Source organism: Eucalyptus grandis, chromosome 3 (assembly GCF_016545825.1).
Source record: "Eucalyptus grandis isolate ANBG69807.140 chromosome 3, ASM1654582v1, whole genome shotgun sequence".
NCBI classification, from domain to species: domain Eukaryota; kingdom Viridiplantae; phylum Streptophyta; class Magnoliopsida; order Myrtales; family Myrtaceae; genus Eucalyptus; species Eucalyptus grandis.
Window position 1 is genome coordinate 3,629,929 of NC_052614.1, and position 17,581 is coordinate 3,647,509.

The following is a 17,581-nucleotide window of genomic DNA, read 5'->3' on the forward strand; positions in this document are numbered from 1 at the left end:
TTTTGTTTTATCCGATAAACCCATTTGCAGCCGACGACGTTCATGGTTGGATTAAATGGCACAAGGGACCAAGTGTGTTGTTCTTGTAAGAAATTAAATTCCTCATCCATAGCTTTCACCATTCAGGTGATTTGGAAGCTTGAGTGTAGCACATTGGCTCCAAGGGAAGAGAAGAAGATAAAGCAATAGGATAACGAGAAGTAAAGGTTTTTGGTTTGAAAATACCATGTTGAGAACATGTGATCATGGGATGAGTGCGGGTGAGAGGTGGTGGGGGAGGGGGTGGTATGGTGGTAGGTGGTATAGAGGAAGATAAAGGAGGAGATTGTGGTTCATCTATAGTTAATGAAGCAGAGGCAGCATCGTTGGCGGGGCTAATGGTGGGCTTAACCCATGCGGTATTCGTGGGGGCGGAGGTTGATGGTAGCCAGATGGAGATATGACCAAGTGAGGGTAAAGTGGTAGGAGATTTTGGAGAGTTAGAGTTTGTGATAAACGGGTAAACAGATTCATCAAATTTGACATGACGAGATATTTAAACTCAGTGACTTTGCATGTCATAGCAGCGATACCCTTTATGAGAGGTACTATAGTCTAGAAAACAACACGAAGAAGAGCGGAACTCCAATTTGTTAGAACAATAGGGACGGAGCCAGGGATAACAAAGGCATCCAAAGGCTCGTAAATGAGAATAATCAAGAACTTGTTGAAACAATCGTTGATATGAGGAAATTTGAGAAATAATAGGCATGCGGTTGATGAGATATACAGCTGTATTGAAGGCTTCAAACCAAAAGTGAAAGGCATACCAACTTGAGTTAGAAGGGTGAGACCAGTTTCAACCACGTGACGATGTTTTCGCTCGACGACACCATTTTGTTCAGGTGTATGTGGGTAGGAAAATTGATGACGAATACCATGTGTATGAAAATAAGATTCAAGTGCATCACTAGTGAATTCGCCACCAGCATCGGAGCGGAAGAATTTAATTTGATGGTTAAATTGATTTTCAACTTGCGGTTTGAAAGCCATAAAAATTTCGTAAAAATCAGATTTATGGCGCATAGGAAATATCCAGCTGTAACGAGAGAAGTCATCAACAAACAGTACATAATAAGAGAATTTTGAAATAGAAGACACTGGGGCTGGTCCCCATACATCACAATGAATCGGTTCAAGTGGAAATTGAGTGCACGTGTGAGACAACGAAAATGGTAACTTGCAACTTTTGCCTAACTGACATGCAGAACACAGATAGTTGTCACGCTTATTTGATATTTGAAGCTGTTTAAAAATAAGATGTTGAATAGCTATAGAAGGGTGGCCAAGACGATGATGCCAGGTGGAGGAGTTGATGTGAGAAGAAAATGAAACTCGAGGTTTGAAGCAAGGTTTGGGGAACCGCATAGGATAAAGCCCATTCTCAGTCCAACTATGGTGCAGAATTTGCTTCGTTAACTTGTCCTTCACAAAAAATTGAGAATCATCAAATAGAAAATAGCAATTATTGTCTTTAGCAAAACGACTAACTGAAATCAAATTGGTAGATGCTAGAGGACAACGAAGTATATTAGTTAAATTCATGGAGGAAGTGGGATGTGAGAGAGAAGTGGAACCAACATGAGTAATAGACAAACCTTGGCCATTTCCAACCTGAACTTCATTAGAACCACTATAGGGAGCGAGATGGAGAGATTACCCAAATCTGTTGTAATATGATGGCTGGCGCCAGTATCGGTATATCAAGTGCCATCGGCAGTAGGTGGTGCAATAGCCATGGCAGCAAGTTTTTCAGGAGGATTGCGACCATGGTATGCATAGTTCATGCAATGATAGCAGTCAATGGCACTATGGCCATGTTTGTTGCAGATCTGACAAATCAGCCGACCAGTGTTCAATTGACGACCTTGAGGTTGAAATAATGGAGTAGGGAGAAGTCCGGCTTGATTGGAATGACCCCTGCTGCGTTCTCTATAACCAGTGCCACCCCTATTGAGACGAGGTGTGAATGAGTGCTGTCCAGGAGAAAGAGTTCGAGGTTGCCGGTTTGCAGCGAATGCAGTAGTAGTTTTGGATAATGAATCATCAGTGATGCTCAGTTCTTCAGAGAGTAGGAGATTGTGTAAATCTTCAATAGTGATTGAAGTTTGATGAGCACGAACATGAATAGAGGATGCAAAGGAGCGGTAAGTAGCAGGTAATCCATCGAGAGTGCAAATTAGGAGATCATCATCATTTACTGGAGATCCGCAAATTGCGAGTTTATAAGCTAAAGTTTTAAATTGTTGGAGGTATTCTTGCATGATGAGGTTACCCTTCTTGAGGTGATGTAATTGTCTTTTCAGAGACATTACATGAGCAGGAGTGAGAGAGGCATAGCGACGAGCGAGGACATCCCACGCAGCTTTTGCAGATGTATCGCCAACTACATATGGAAGTGCAGATTCAGACAGAGTAGCGTTGATCCAGGAGAGTAGCATCTGATCTTTTTCGATCCATGTCTTGTAATTTTCATCAGTTGAAGCAGGCGCTTGGGAGGTTCCATCAATGTAAGACATGAGGTTGTGACCTTTGAGAATTGGTTCGAAAAGAGAACGCTAAAGAAGATAGTTCGAGCTGTTCAGTTTGATGGGTATCAAGTTGGATATGTTTGAGATAACGAGTGAGGGAGATGCCATAGATGAAGACGACTGAGATGATGGATTAGAGCCTGTCGACATTTTCTTTGGGAAGAAGAAAGTCGATGAAGAATGAGAGGAGAAGGAGATTTGAGGATCGTAAGGCGAATTACGCTAAATGCAGCTTTGATACCATGAAGAAATTGTAATTTTTGTATATTGTATTATGATCTCTCTTGTACAAAGCTATATATAAAGATATTACAAGAGCCCTAAATTAGGAATGATTGAGGATGCTTAAGGCAAGTAGAGAAAATATGGAAACAATATCAACAATATCTTAAATTAGATACAAAAGATAATATTGCTGACTAGAAACGTCATCACAATCATCATCATTCAAGCTCGGTTACCTTCAAGTTGCGGCTTTCCAACAGAAAAACCAGAGCTAAGTCTCCTCTATTTTTCTCTGGCTTTTGATTCTGGCTCAATCTATAGTGCTGACCTCTCGGTTTCGTTCTTGTCTTCTCAGAAATTCCATTTTCCATTCAGGAGTTCATCTTCACGGACGTGTTTGTACCCTCCTCCGACCGAACTGAAGATTATGGCAATGGATTAAAGCCAAGTGATTCGCGTCCTTCCTCTGGTTTTAATCAGCACAGATTCCGCATTGATTTTACGTGTGTTTCTTGTAGAACAACAGCTCCACCACCAATGAACGTCAGACAAATCTGAAGGTTAGTAAAACTTGCTTAAACTTCATCAAACATGCTCGATTGTTGCTGAGGTTTTTTCGATTTGTACTTAGTGTAATTAAGACTTGTGTTAAACCTTGCCAATATTCGAAGATTCTCACCTTTGAAGTTAGCCAACAATCTCCTTGACAGAACAGATAAACAATTTCCGGAGAGTACAGATGTCCTGACATCTACATCATTGATGGTATTGCACATCAAGATTCATTTTTTCTGCTTACTTCCACAAAGAATTTTCATTCTGAGAAAGCTTCCCAATTCTTCTGCGTTGTCCTTCTTCTTTGGCTAGGCAAGGGGATGGAAAAAGCAGAAAAGGCAAGACCTCTGGTGGTAAGGATGGGCCACCCCCCGAAGCCAAATCTTGATTGATTCTAGTTTTATTGCATGTAAATTCAATCAGCGCTTCTGCAAGGCGATGACTCTAGCAATGAGATGTGTCAGAGATAAGGAAAATTTACCTGAGAGCACCCATAATTCGGTATTAAGTTCCTGCATAATAGAGAAGCCCCAAGAATAGCAATTCTCAAATGATGCAGCATACTCCAGTCTCTTGTCTCGTCCCATCGTCTTCAAAACAAGTTTCAAGATAAAGAGAATCAGATCAAATCTATATCTTTTTTGTTTCCACATGTTAACAATGTACTTACTCGCATGGTTCTAGCACAAAAAAAAAAAAAAAAAAATGTACTTACTTGCATGATACCACTGCAACCTGGTAAATCCTGGAGAAAAACAGCCATGCTCATTAGAAAAAGGCAAAACATTAGTTGCAGACTCTGCTAAAACACTGGATGCAGGTCTGCAGACAAAATGTTCAGCAATGGATTAAGAATAGTAGGAACATGCAAGCATTACTTTGAAGAAATTGCTCAGTTTCTTGGGGTCATTTTATACAAGATTTTGGCTGATTTTGGTTTGGTTTGAAGAATAGCTTACCCCTGTGAGTCTGTAAAACAAGAAAAAATGACTGAGAGATGATACCTATTAGTCTCTGTTTTTGTACTGACCAAATAATGACCAGCTGCAGGATATGGCTGCAGCCTCACTTGTAGGACATTATGGGACAGAAACGTGGATATTTATCAACCACTCATCAGTTAAATACCTCGCTAAGTGCAATTAGAGTCATAACGCAAGCAATGAAAGTGTGACCTGCTTTTATCTAACTACGGAACTAATAAAAAGACAAAAGTACAACAGCAGGCTCTCAAGAAAAATCGTCTTACCAAAATTACGAAATGCTGATGAATTCGGCAATACATCTCGACAAAGAATAGCGTGACCTGCTTTTATCTAACTACGGAAGAAAACGCGAATCCTTCTGACATCGTAGCCGAAGTGCTCGATTCATCGAAGCATTATTTTCATCGACCAATTGCTTCTCTACCGCAGAGGTGCGATGAACATCCGCGGTTCCACTAAGTTGCATCGCTGAATGTCTTTTAGAGTCTAGACGCCTTGGAGTCTTGGAGCTCTGTGATCTCCACAAGTTCATGCGAAATTCAACCCCGTCGTTCCATTAGATCTTCGAAATTTGACAGATGTGGACAATTTGCTGAGGCCTTGCAGTTGAATCCCTCATTCGAACACACGTCCGACTTTCTCTATGCCCTGAACACCACGAAGCTTCGAACATCGCTCGATGCCAAAAAATTTCAGGTTATTGAAGCGCGAGAGGTCTGGTAATGTTTCAATGGATGTGCAACCCCCGATATTAAGCCATTCCAAAATTTTCAACCCCTCAAGACCTTTAATTTCGACTAGATTGTGACAGTCCCGAGCACGTAATCTCTTCAAATGTGTTAATTGTGAAAGGTCTGGTCTTATGAGGCACTCACAACAACTTATATCTAGCTCTTCCAAGTTTTTCAATCTGTTAAGGCCATGAACTTGAAATAGGTCATCATTCACTAAGGAAGAACTCATATGCAAGTATCTCAAGGACTCTGCATGTTCAAGGCCGTCAAATTTGGATAACTTTTTGCTTCCAAATACACTCAGATGTACCAAGGATCGTAATGCTTCTAGCCCTTTGATTTCCATTAGCCAACGACAGTTTTTAAAATCTAATTGTGACAACAATTCCAAACTTGACAAACTTGGCAACTCTTTCAACTTATCACATCTGAAGATAAAAATCTTCAATATTGCCGAGGGAAGCTCTGGAATGGATTCCAGCAATTGGCATTTGTAAACAGTGAGCTCTTTTAGATGGATTAGGTGAGAAAGTTGAGGCAATGAGTGATGTTGACAGGTGACTTCTAGAACTGTTAAACAACTAGAAAGCTGTGGCAGTGAATGAAGTTCGTAACAACCAATTAACTGAAGGTGTTGTAGAGAAGACAGCTTACCCATGCTTTTTGGCAGCAATTGAAGCATTTTGCAGCCGTTTAAGTCAAGTTTTTCAAGATGAGAGCAATTATCAAATTTGTCGGGGAAGCCCGAAAACCTTGTCCAACTTATTTCAAGGATCTTTAGTGAATACAACCCATCTATAGGAATTTCCCCTCCTAATCTCTTACAGTGCGAGGCATGCAATTCTTCAAGGTTGCCCAACTTGCCTATAGTACTTGGCAAATTACTCAAATCACTTCTAGCAATATCCAAAATTTTCAAGTTCTTCAAATCTCCAATGGATTCAGGTAATTCCCGAATGCCCATACATGGCAATCTCCGAGGAGATAGATCCCCCCCTCCACCTAAAGATAGGCGCTGCAATTTCATGAGGGATCCGATACTCTTTGGAAGTCTTTCCAAATTGATGCACATGCTCAAGTCAAGGGTTGACAAATTTACGAGATGGCTAATTAAGTCAGGAAGTCTAACCAATGATTTGCAACCATGGGCGTGAAGTATCTCTAACTTCTTCAAAGAACCTATACAAGGAGGAATTTCCTCTATAGCAGTCCTGCATATGTTTAGTTCCTTCAATTCTTCCAACTTAACCATTTCTTCAGGTAGCACTCGGAGTTTCTCACATAACGAAAAGTCCAGAGAAACGAGGCCCTTGACTTCTCCAATAGAATGGTGAATTTGCTCCAAACTATAACATCTTGCAAGGACTAATATCTCTAAATTTTGGAAGGCCGAGAGATTAGGAGTAACTTTTAAACAATGACAATTTGTAAGATTTAGAACCTTCAACTCCTTCGCCACCTGCAAAACAAAGTGATTGATAAATTTCGTTGAGAGTAAGCCATTAGAAACAAAAGACATTATACTCTCCATCTGACCTTGAGATGACTCCAACCTTCCTAGAGCTCTGAAACGACACTCCATGATAAATCAAGTATGACTAATTTCTCTAGATGAAAACTAGTAGCCATGACTCCAGGATGTCCGTTCCACTTAAGCCATTGCAACTTAGGAAGCAAGCTTTTGGAATCTCCAATCAGTTTCCTAGCACCCACTTGAAGGAATCTTAAGTTCGGTAGTGTTGCAAATTGTTCAATTGTATATTCATTGAATAAGTTGAATTTGTTGAGACAAAGGGCCTGAACGTGAACTTTTTCAATTCCCTGCACAAATTTTGCACCAAATCAGCTAACAGTGAATCGATATCACTTTGCCTTCGTTCTATAGAGGCGAAGTTGACGCTCAAATCAAACCATATTTATTCATATAAGTAGGTATTCATTTTTTGTCAATTAATACTATCATGTAACCTTCCCTTGAAGTTATTGAGAAACATTTTATATATTCCTCTTGATATCTTCCCTTCTTCGGTTTACGCGATTTCTCCCCCTTTTTCTTCTCTTATCCGATTAGACAATCAGTACAATAGGGCATTTCGAATGAAAAGCATGATGGCTCGAATAACGACTTAGAATGAATTTATACTAACACCAAGTGTTGGGAGTTCATTGTCTAAACCCAAAAGTTTTCTTTCCTTTAACTTGATAGGAAATGCCTACCATGTATAGACGCTAAGAACATTTCATCCTAATCATATCAAATAATATAAGGAGAATAATCTTAGCTGTGAGGTCTAAAATTGATTCCAATTGAAAGAATTCAGCTGAAAATAGAGTAGAACAACAATAAAGGTAACAATTACCTTATTTCTCTGTAGTACTTCCAAGGCTTCCTCTTGTGCCCACAATCTACTTCGATTCATAGGCGCATTGTAATCCTCTTGGCGAACAATTTCCCTACCAAGGTCTCTCAATTGGTCATGCATTTTCAGCTCATGATTATCTCCAATTTTTATTAGCGACATAAACCTCAATATTTCAATCCCCATGCTCGGATAAAAATCACAGGCATCCCACATGTAGGATGCAATTCTTAAGTAAGTTCCAATAAAGAAACAAGCAATATCCAAAAATAGTTGTTGTTCCTCATAGTTCAATGCATCATAGCTTATCCTTAACTTCTCTTGCACTTCCTTATGTGGTACTTTCTTTAACCTTTTCAACGCGTCTTGCCAGAATGCTTGTTTTTTCCCACATAGAAACGAACCTATAACCTCGAGAGCTAAGGGAAGCCCTTTGGTAGTGGATACAACATCATGAGATAGAGATTCGAATTCACATGGAGGAAAATCCCTGTAAAAAGCATGTCTACTAAACAAGATCAAAGATTGATCCTTAGCGATTCCATTGAGTTCGTATTGGCAGTTTACCTTAGCATCATCAAGAATAGACTTCATTCTTGTGGTAATGATTATCCTACTTCCCCTCTCGAACCAGTCTTGTTTCCCAATTAAAGCTTTTAGTTGACAAAGGTTATCCACATCATCCAAAAGAATTAGGACTTTCATATATATAAATCTAGATTCCATCATCCTAATTCCTTCATCCTTGTTTGGCACTTCAACCTTTCTTCCTAGTATATCACATATTAATTGACTCTGCAAACATGAAATGCCCTTGCGCTGTGAGGATTCTCGGATATCGGCAATGAAACTATGATGCTGAAATTGGTCAAAGAGCTTATTGTAGATGACCTTGGCTAAAGTTGTCTTACCAATACCCCCCATTCCATGAATACCAACAATTTGGGTAGCATTGCGGTTATCATCCAACAATCTTAGAATGTCCGCCACAGTATTATCAATTCCAACAAGTTGTTCCGTAACAAGTAACCGAAAGGCCTCTTTTAGCTTGCTCAAAACTTTTCTAATGATTATTCTTACCAATTCTCCTTCGCGGCTGTTTATAAAGCATTTGAGCTAAAATGAATTAGAAGAACAATCATATCCTATTATATCTCATTATTACCACACTACAACATACAACAGTAAAAAAGGCAAGCACTTGCACAAGCAAAGAAACACGATAGAATAGTCTCCTCTACAAGCAAGATCCTGTTGAAAGAAATTAAATAAGGTTTATGTAGAAATGGAAATACCCGCTAGCAGTTCTCTCGGATTCCCATCCCTTTAAGAAAGCCACTTCTTGGAGTGCTTGTTTCCATTTGGCAACATCTCCCTCATAATACTTCCCACTTAAATGGGAGAAAGCCTTTCCAAAGCTCCCTTTTGGGTATTGCACATCAGCCGGTTCAACCCGGTAAAATATGGGCAAGACAACTTGTCCAGTGCTCTTCATGCAGTCAATCATTTGCACGAGCTCTTGAAGGCACCATTTGCTCGAAGCGTAGTTCCGAGAGAAAATCGGGATGGAGATCTTACTGTTCTTAATGGCCTGAAGAAGGTTGGTGCTGATCTTCTCACCTTCGCAAAGCTCATCGTCATCTCTGAACACGTAGATTCCAGCATCGACGAGGGCATTGTAGAGGTGATCCACGAAGGTTTTGCGAGTATCCATACCGCAAAGCTCAAGAACACATCGTAGTTGTTGCTTCTTGTTGAAGTGTGGGACGAAATAGACGCACCGGTATCATCTACTTTTCGACGTCGGCTCATTTTGTAATTCTGGAAAAAAATTGAATGGGAGCATAGAGACGAGACGCTTCACTTCTACTCCTTTAATAACTCTTGAACGGAGTTTCTCTGTTAGAATAAAAGAAAAAAATGCCGAGAAGATGACCACGCGCGGCTGTATTTTTTTGGGGCAAATTCTACGTTAAGATGCACGTTGACCGAGAGACAACATATAAGACAAATTCATACAAAAAATGTCCAAAATGCATCAACAAAGTGCTAATCGCCACGTCACTTTTTTTTTTTTAATTCAAAAAACCCAGCCAACAGCGAGAAGTAAGAACGACGCCGATCGACGCAGTTACCATTCAGAAAAAACCCCAAAAGTTCGATAATGCCGGTGGAAAAGAATGGGGTTGATCTGCTAGCCACCACACTTACGCTGGCCGGTTAACCCAAGTATCGCCTCTGGGATTTGAAGTTGACACATTTTGTGGGAAGTACAAAGCTCAAGCCAACTACGTCACCTTTTAATAATGCCCAATAATAAGTCAAAACGTGTTAGCTGAGGTGGAATAAAAAATAAAAAATTGAATTTTCTCTTCTTCCTCTTCCTCCGTCGATCTGGTTGTCCTCCGTAGCCGCCGGCGCTCCCTCCTCTGTCCCAGAGCACCACCCCGTTCGGCCAGCATCTCCACCAGTTCCGGTGTCACTTGCAGTTGACCCAGGCTACCTTTTCGTGCCTCCAGATCAGCAAGCCTAGCTCGTCCATGGCTCGCGAGGCTTGTCCATGGCCGTGAGCCTTGACACCGACGTCGAGGTCTAGACGGCCATGAACTGCGCTCCGGCGTCAGCAAGGCTTCAGATCTGGACTAATTGGGTCATGCTCGGGAAGAAAGCATGGATTCCGCTCCCTCTGCTTCAGATTTGAACTGAAGTCGCGCTTTCTTCGACAGCGGATGCGGCCCTGAAGGCATGGCTTCCAGATCTGAAGCCGCCTTCGGATTTGGCCATGACTGGCTCGTCCATGGCCGTGACGGGCAAGGTCGAGATCCCGACGGCCATGGACGGAGCTCACATATCAAGAAGAAAAACAGGCTCGGCTTGAACGCACCGGTGGTCGCCCGGTCACGGCGCCGGCGACTCCGCTGGTGGCAACGGCCGGGGAGGAGCGGAGGTCGGCGGCTATGGCTGGCGGAGGAAGAGAGAGCAGAGGTGAAAGAGAGAAAATTTTCACTTAAATTCCACGTCAATTGCTGACATGGATGTGAACACATGTCAAGATATCATTGGATACGAGTAAAAAAAGTCGCATAGGATGCTGATGTGGTGGTCATATTTTCTCAGCTAGGGGAGCTTTACAAATAGAAAATAAAAAGAGAGATAGAGAAAGAAATAAAAAAGAGTCGAGAGTGCTTCATTTACTCCAAGCGTTTTGTGCGCGTGCGAGTGAGAATATTGTCCAGTTTGCAATGCTCATTGTTCAAGTTGGATACTCATGTCGATCACCTAACTCGCGATGGTATCAAATCGATATAGCGGGAGGCATGAACTGAAATTTTCTTTGGCTAGAATAAGGAGCAGAAAAAGCCTGATATCAAATGTCATAGAAATTTCTTACAGATTTTGAAAGAGGACGCATTCATAGTCTTGATTTACGAAGCTCAATTCTCTATGAGTTAAGCCATTTCTAGAGAATCTCAGTTACTCCGGCGAGAGTGTTTTGATCCTGAAGCAAGGGCTCCAAGTGTTGTTGTGCTCTGCAGATCTCTACTGAGTTTTGGACTTCAGAAGACAGAGCGGTAGACTCTTGACAGGGAAAAGAAGAATAATTTCTGCGATGGATCATATGAGGTGCATTTCATAGGAAACGAGAAGTTGCTGAACAGCTTTTGCTCTTGAAATGAACAACTTCTGTTTTTCATCACTAATATTATTCCACCAATAATGTAAATTCTCTTTCAATAGAGGTTATATATGCTGATATCAACAAGACACAAGACTACTTACTTTTGTATTCCGAGAGGAGTTTTCGGCTGTCAATATAAGTTTTTTTTTTCCAATATTTTGACGGAAGTTCCAAAATTATTCTCAGTTTCTTGTCGCATTATAGATGATCCACATAAGAATTCGTCACTTTCTTTCTTTTTCATAAATATCCTTCTAAAATGAAATAAAACACTATTTACTCATGACACTGAAAGTCCAATAAAGAATCATCAAAAACAAATTTCAGAAAAAAAAAAAATGTGGTCTTAACACGTGCAACGGGTGTGATTTGTCTTTTGCAAAGTAAATCAGCCCTCCGAAAAAGCAGTGGAGGAGGTGGCTTGAAGTTATCTCAACTGAAGGATGGGACGATATGAAGATATCAATTTGCAATGACAAAAGTTAATCGACTTGAATCTCGACCAGCCTATTCTATTTCGATAATCGTGTTGACATCTCAAGAGTAAATTGAGTTATTTTGAGTTGCGCCATGAATTTAGGGACGGTTAATTCACGCTCTTAGCTTACTACCTAGATTAAGTGAATCCATGTCCTGCACCATATACATGCGAAAAGTAAACGAGGGGCAAATTGGGTAAATGAAGAACATGCATTGCTTCACATTTTATGAGTATTTTGTTAGGAAGGGCCCAAAACAGTACATGATAAACAACCAAATAAGGACCTTTGGAATTCCCAATGCATTGATTGCCTCTCGTGATTTGCACACTCAATGCTTAGAGAATTGAATATTCCCTTGTTAAGTATACTTAATAAGTGATTCGAGAGTATTTGTTAATAAGACCCATCTTACAAAGAATCAATGTACATAGAAATCACACTTACATTGATCTAACATGCTTATTTGTGAGATATGTGAATCGCATGCTATGTACTATTGATAGAATGAAATTATATATGTGGTTGACATCAAGTCACTTACCACCCCGTCTCATAACTCAATAACACAAAAAAAAATCCTTTCTAATCTGTGATTCAGAAATCTATTCAAAGATACTTCCAACTCAAAGAATGGCAATTCATTGGCCGAGCTTTCCAGATTCGTTAGGGTGGAGCAATGGAGTCATACTTTATGCGCAGCTTCTGCAGTATGCCTCTCAGGAGATACCTACACAGTTTTGAGGCTTTGGTATGTAAAACAGCTAATTGTTACAGGATGGTAAGTCAAGCGTCATGATTGATTCTTACAATATTCCTGATGTGTTCTTGACTTGATTTCTGCAAGTTATTCACGAAACATAACGTACGGTCAGTAGGCAAAGACGAGACTTGGAGGAATTACAAAGGGAAGGAGACAGATGAAGACCATACCAACCTGTTTCCCTAGGAAGGCATCGTTGAATTCTTCATCAGTCTTCGGCCTTCCACTGAATGTTGAAAGCAAGATGCACTCATCCTTCCCGGACGGCTGGATTGACTCGTTTGCACAATTCATAAGGGTAGGTGTTGGACATCCTGCAATGACGAATTCACATTTTGTTCAAACTTCATCGAAAACTGAAACAACTCCATCTTTGATCGAGGAGCTTTGAAGCTCTTTGAAGCCGAGAGATACTGATAAAACGGATATATTAAGCAAAAGCATAAGCATCAGCCTATCTACATATATTAATGACATATCACGTGAAGTTCTGATTCTTGCCTCCGCGAAGAAAGAATCCAAAATTTTTATTTCCAACATTGTACGCGTTCAGGCTCAGCTATCAGGCAAACCAATAGACGGTCGAAGTTAGTCAATAATCTCCTTGAAAAGAACAGATAGATGAGTTCCAGAGAGTACTGATGTCTTGACATCTACACCATTAATGGATAAGATAATGTTTTGCGCACCATCGAGAATCATATTTTCATGCATCCAGAAGAAAATGCATACATCCACACAATTTTCATTCTGAGAAAGCTTAGAAATTCTTCTGCGTTGTCCTTTTTCTTTGGCTAGGCAAGGGGATGGAGAAAGCAGTAAAGGCAAGACCTCTGGCGGTAAGGATGGTCCACGCCCAAGGCTTATCCTTGATAGACTCTAATTTGATTGCATGTAAATTCAATCATTCCTTGTGCTCCAACAGTACTTCCGCATAGCCATGACTCTAGAATATGAGGTATGTGTCGGAGATCAGGCAAATTTTCCACAGAGCACCCATAATTGGGTATTGAGTTCCAGCAAAATAGAGAAGCCGGAAGAAATAGCGATTCTCAATGATGCAGCATACTGCAGTCTCTTGTCCCGTCCCATAGTCTTCAAAACAAGTTTCAAGACAAAGAGAATCAGTTCAAATCTGAATCTATCTTTTTTCCACATATTAATATTGTGCTTACTGAAAAAAAACATTGAACTTACTTGCATGATATCACGGGAACCCGGTAAATTCTGGAGGACAAGAGCCATGCTCATTAGAAAGAGGCAAAATATTAGTTGCAGACTCTGCCACAACACTGTATGCAGGTCTGCAGTCAAAATGTCAAGCAATGGATTAAGGATGGATGGACATGCAAGCATTAGTTTGAAGAAATTGCAGAGTTTCTTGGGGTCATTTTATACAAGATTTTGGCTAATATTTGTTTGAAGAATACCTTGCCCCTGTGACTCTGTAAAACAGAGAAATATGATTGAGAGAAGATTTCTAGTAGTCTCTGTTTTTTTACTGAGCATATATTGACCAGCTGCAGGATATGGTTGCAGCCTCACTCATACGAAATTATGGGACTGAAACATGGATATTTTTCAACCATTCGTCAGCTAAATACTTCACTAAAGTGCAATTAGAGTCATATCCCAAGCAATAAAAGCATTCAACTTAACAGAAATTTCAGGGCAAACCTTAAGCCTAGGATTGATGAGGATGACCGGACGCATACCAGCAGATTCAGTCATGCCCCTGAGATCCTGCAATCTCAAAATCAAGTGGTGCTTAGCCATATTGTTGCGACACATGTCATAAGATGGACATAATTGCAAAAGGAGCAACACAACACTTGCTATCAAGCTCCTTACATCGATGATACAGTTAACCACAGCATTTTGAGGAGCCACTAAGATAAAAATGTCATCTTGCTCATCAAGCTCTTCGGCACCTATTGCAGATTTAAGCCTTAGTAAAGTTATCCATCGTGAAATAATCGCCCAATCAAATTGTTCTGAAAAGCGGTACAAGCTAATGATAGAAATGCTGCTATAAATCAGAGGTGGAATAGAAATTTAACATCCAATGCATCAAATGCAAAGGCCATCAAAGCATGCGAGATTGATATGTGAGCCCTCTCACTATCATAGACATTAAAATTATAAGCCCCCAAGAGTTAAACAAGAAGAGAAAACACAACGTCTAAAGTTGAAAGTATGCACTATTCACACGTTGGGCAAATTCTTGGAGTCCCACACCATGTATACTTGGATTCTTTAGAGTCTATATATTTGGATCCTGCAAGTATTATGACAACAACCACTTTGTCCGCCAATGACAAAGGAGAGAAGTAGTCGATGGTATGACCGCCCTAATCTTTTTACAGGCATATGTCATTTAGATAAACTCAATTTCCCCAACCATATACCTATAGATCCAATCTTGACAAAGGTTCCTGATGCAACATGATCTCCCCAATCCATGAACTCCAATATCTTGCGACTACCAGCAAGCTGCAGTGGCATTCCAGCAAGAGCACCTTCTCCCATGGACCCTTGAACACAAATCCGCATGAGATGATTTTCTAACAAATACGAATATAAACGGGTAACTAACACCTAATCTTAACGTAGTAGAGGCACAGGAACTAAGTCAGATACACCTTAACACGTTTTCCATCGTCAGCAAATGAAAGAGCAATAACCCTGACAAGTTCCATCAGAGTACCTATTCTATAAACATCCTGTCCAGATTGCATCACTAAAATATGGTTAAATTCCTATTATCTGTTTGACGAAGGACCAAATGTTCTCATATGATCATCTTACCATTTCTGGGTTTAGCTCAGGGATAATGATTTCTACCTGAAATGTTCACAAGAAGAGCAGCATGAGTTTGGTCTTGGGAGTAACATGCATATGTTGATGAGGAAAACCATAATAAGATGAAACAGGTTAAATCTGTTTGAGTAGGAGGTTCCCCCTAAATTTCCAGCTTTGGATTCTTTTTCTATCAGTAAAAAGAGGATCAGCTTGATTTTAAGTATCAAAAGTCATGTGTCTGGAACTATAAGAACGAGTAAACATATAGAAAATATGATCACCTAGGATATCTAATTCTCTCTTTAGTGTCTTTCTTCGAGTAATTCAGGCCAATGAAAACAGCATTAAAGACGAATATCCTACCTTTAGTCTTGTTTTTTCATCATATATGGCTCTCTGTGCAGCTTGAAGCACATCATCATAGAATATCCATCCTGATTTCTCGAGCGAGGAGTGTTATTCAACCTAGTAGGCATTCCCCGCCATTTACCTTGTAGGATGCTAAAGCAAAATAAGGCAAGAATATAGCACAGATATTGATCAAAACTCTACAGATCCACGATGCAGCTTTCAAATGGTAACAAGGATAAATTATAGTATGATGAAGTACCTCCTTTTTAGTTGCCTGATTTGGTGGCAGTGAGATCCCAGATATAGGGTTCCCTGAAAGAAACATCACAGGCTTACAAGACATTGGGATTGAGAAACTCAACATTTATGAATTGCAACATCAACCCTTTCTTCGATAGATCCCTCACAACAGGACTTGGGTCAATTTTCTCAGCAAAGACAATAATTGTCCTGCAATACATTCCTTACCAGTCTTTCCACAGTACTTCCTTCAATTAAGCAAAACCAATCCTTTACATTGTGCTTCTAGAAGATTCCATGAGAAGTAACTCATCTTTCAAATCATTTAAAGTTGGCATACTTTCTTAAGCTTTCCTACTTGCTAATTCTACATCAACACGTCCTTGCAGTCAATGAGTGGAAGTCACTATCTTTCATTTCTTTCTAAAAATTGGTGGCCTCCCACTTCAAGGAAAAGAAAAAGAAACTCATGATTGAAGCATCAAAGTAGAGTGATCCCAAGTGCACTTCGGATGATATTACTCATACCTAGTTTTGTTGTTTTTGCTTTAACTTTTTGGACCCTTGATAGCACTGAGTCTACTTCACTGAAAACCACATCTTTGGGGCGATTTCCATCAATCTGCACTCTCTAAAATGCAATCCATGACAGGTCATCAGCAATTACCATACAATTCTTGATGAGAAGTGGAAGAAAGAGTCAGTCGATAGCAAGTGAGGACCTTATTTATTACGCTCAAGTAAGTCGATAAAATAGCCTGAGCATTTTGCTTGTATATTTCCAAGCGTGGCTTCACCTAATACAAAAATCAAAAGTGAAATTACACAAAGGAAATGTCGGTAGATGACCAAAAGTAGCTAATCAGGCCTATGCACTAATTACAAAAGTGACTGTATTCACTAAGCATAGCAGGCATATGTGTCATAAACTCCTACTCACCAACAGTGCTAAAGTTTGCCATGCGGATTTTCTGATTGTGCAGTGATTCTGGTGTGAGCTGAAGATAACGTTTGACTGAGATGCGAACTGGAACAATTAATAGTGGTCAACACCAATCAAAACAACCTAAGTACAATATGAGATATAGAAAATGAAAAATTCAGGTAGAAATTGATGACAGATTAAGTGAAACTATTTTGAGTGGAAAATGATTAAATTCGACCCAATTATTTTGCGAAAGGGAAAGGAGACAAAAAGAAGAAAATCATCGACCTTTTCCTCTCCTCTTTAATCAGAAAATTTAAAATTTTGGATATTAAGTATTTTGGCCCAATATGAAAAATACAAATCAAAGAAAAGAACTACAAAACTCGAATTTAAGTTGTAAGCGCCCGTTCGGTTCATGAAAATTATTGGTGTTCGTTTTCAATGTAAAGGAAAACTGAAATTTTCCGATTTTCCCCCTGAGGCATCGCGTCAAGTTCCAGGCCACCAACCAAAAAAAAAGTTCCAGGCCAGATCGACCACCAAAAAAATTAAAAAACTTCCAGGCCAGCTTCTCCATTTGTTGAACTAATTAAAAGACAAAAGTACCACAGCGGGCTATCAAGAAAATCGTCTTACCAAATTTACGAAATGCTGATGAAATTGGCCATATATCTCGACAAAGAATAGTGCGTCCTGCTTCTAACTTCGAAAGAAAACGCGAATCGTTCTGACATTGTAGCCGTAGTGCTCGATTCGCTGAAGCATTATTTTCATCGACTGATTGCTTCTCTGCCCAAGCGGTGCAACGAACATACGAGATTCCACTAGGTTGCTTCGCCGAGTCTTTTTAGAGTCTAGACACCTTGGAGTCCTGGAGCTCCGTGATCTCCACAAGTTCATGGGAAATCC

General features: G+C 40.0%; 1 protein-coding gene, 1 long non-coding RNA gene and 1 other non-coding gene across 3 annotated transcripts in view; all 3 read right to left on the bottom strand.

The window, feature by feature from the left end:
• Positions 1-15,605, bottom strand: part of LOC120291533 (adenylate kinase 5, chloroplastic-like) — a 52,785-nt gene extending 37,180 nt beyond the window's left edge. Inside the window, exons 1-6 of the mRNA XM_039309128.1 lie at positions 15,517-15,605; positions 15,160-15,195; positions 14,992-15,074; positions 14,760-14,896; positions 14,203-14,282; positions 14,029-14,094 (exon numbers count right to left, since the gene is read on the bottom strand). Coding sequence (XP_039165062.1) covers positions 14,029-14,094; positions 14,203-14,282; positions 14,760-14,896; positions 14,992-15,074; positions 15,160-15,162 — 369 coding nt within the window. The 5' untranslated portion in view covers positions 15,163-15,195; positions 15,517-15,605. The remainder of the gene's footprint in view (positions 1-14,028; positions 14,095-14,202; positions 14,283-14,759; positions 14,897-14,991; positions 15,075-15,159; positions 15,196-15,516) is intronic.
• Positions 11,856-12,430, bottom strand: LOC120291537. The gene is made up of 2 exons (XR_005549664.1): positions 12,399-12,430; positions 11,856-12,318 (listed from the first exon to the last, which is right to left on the bottom strand). It is a non-coding gene; the product is annotated as an uncharacterized LOC120291537 (long non-coding RNA).
• An 861-nt stretch (positions 15,606-16,466) lies between the features above and the next one.
• Positions 16,467-17,369, bottom strand: LOC104436134. Its single transcript, XR_005549663.1, has 3 exons — positions 17,309-17,369; positions 16,685-16,810; positions 16,467-16,541 (listed from the first exon to the last, which is right to left on the bottom strand). It is a non-coding gene; the product is annotated as an uncharacterized LOC104436134 (transcript).
• Between the last annotated feature and the right edge of the window lie 212 nt (positions 17,370-17,581).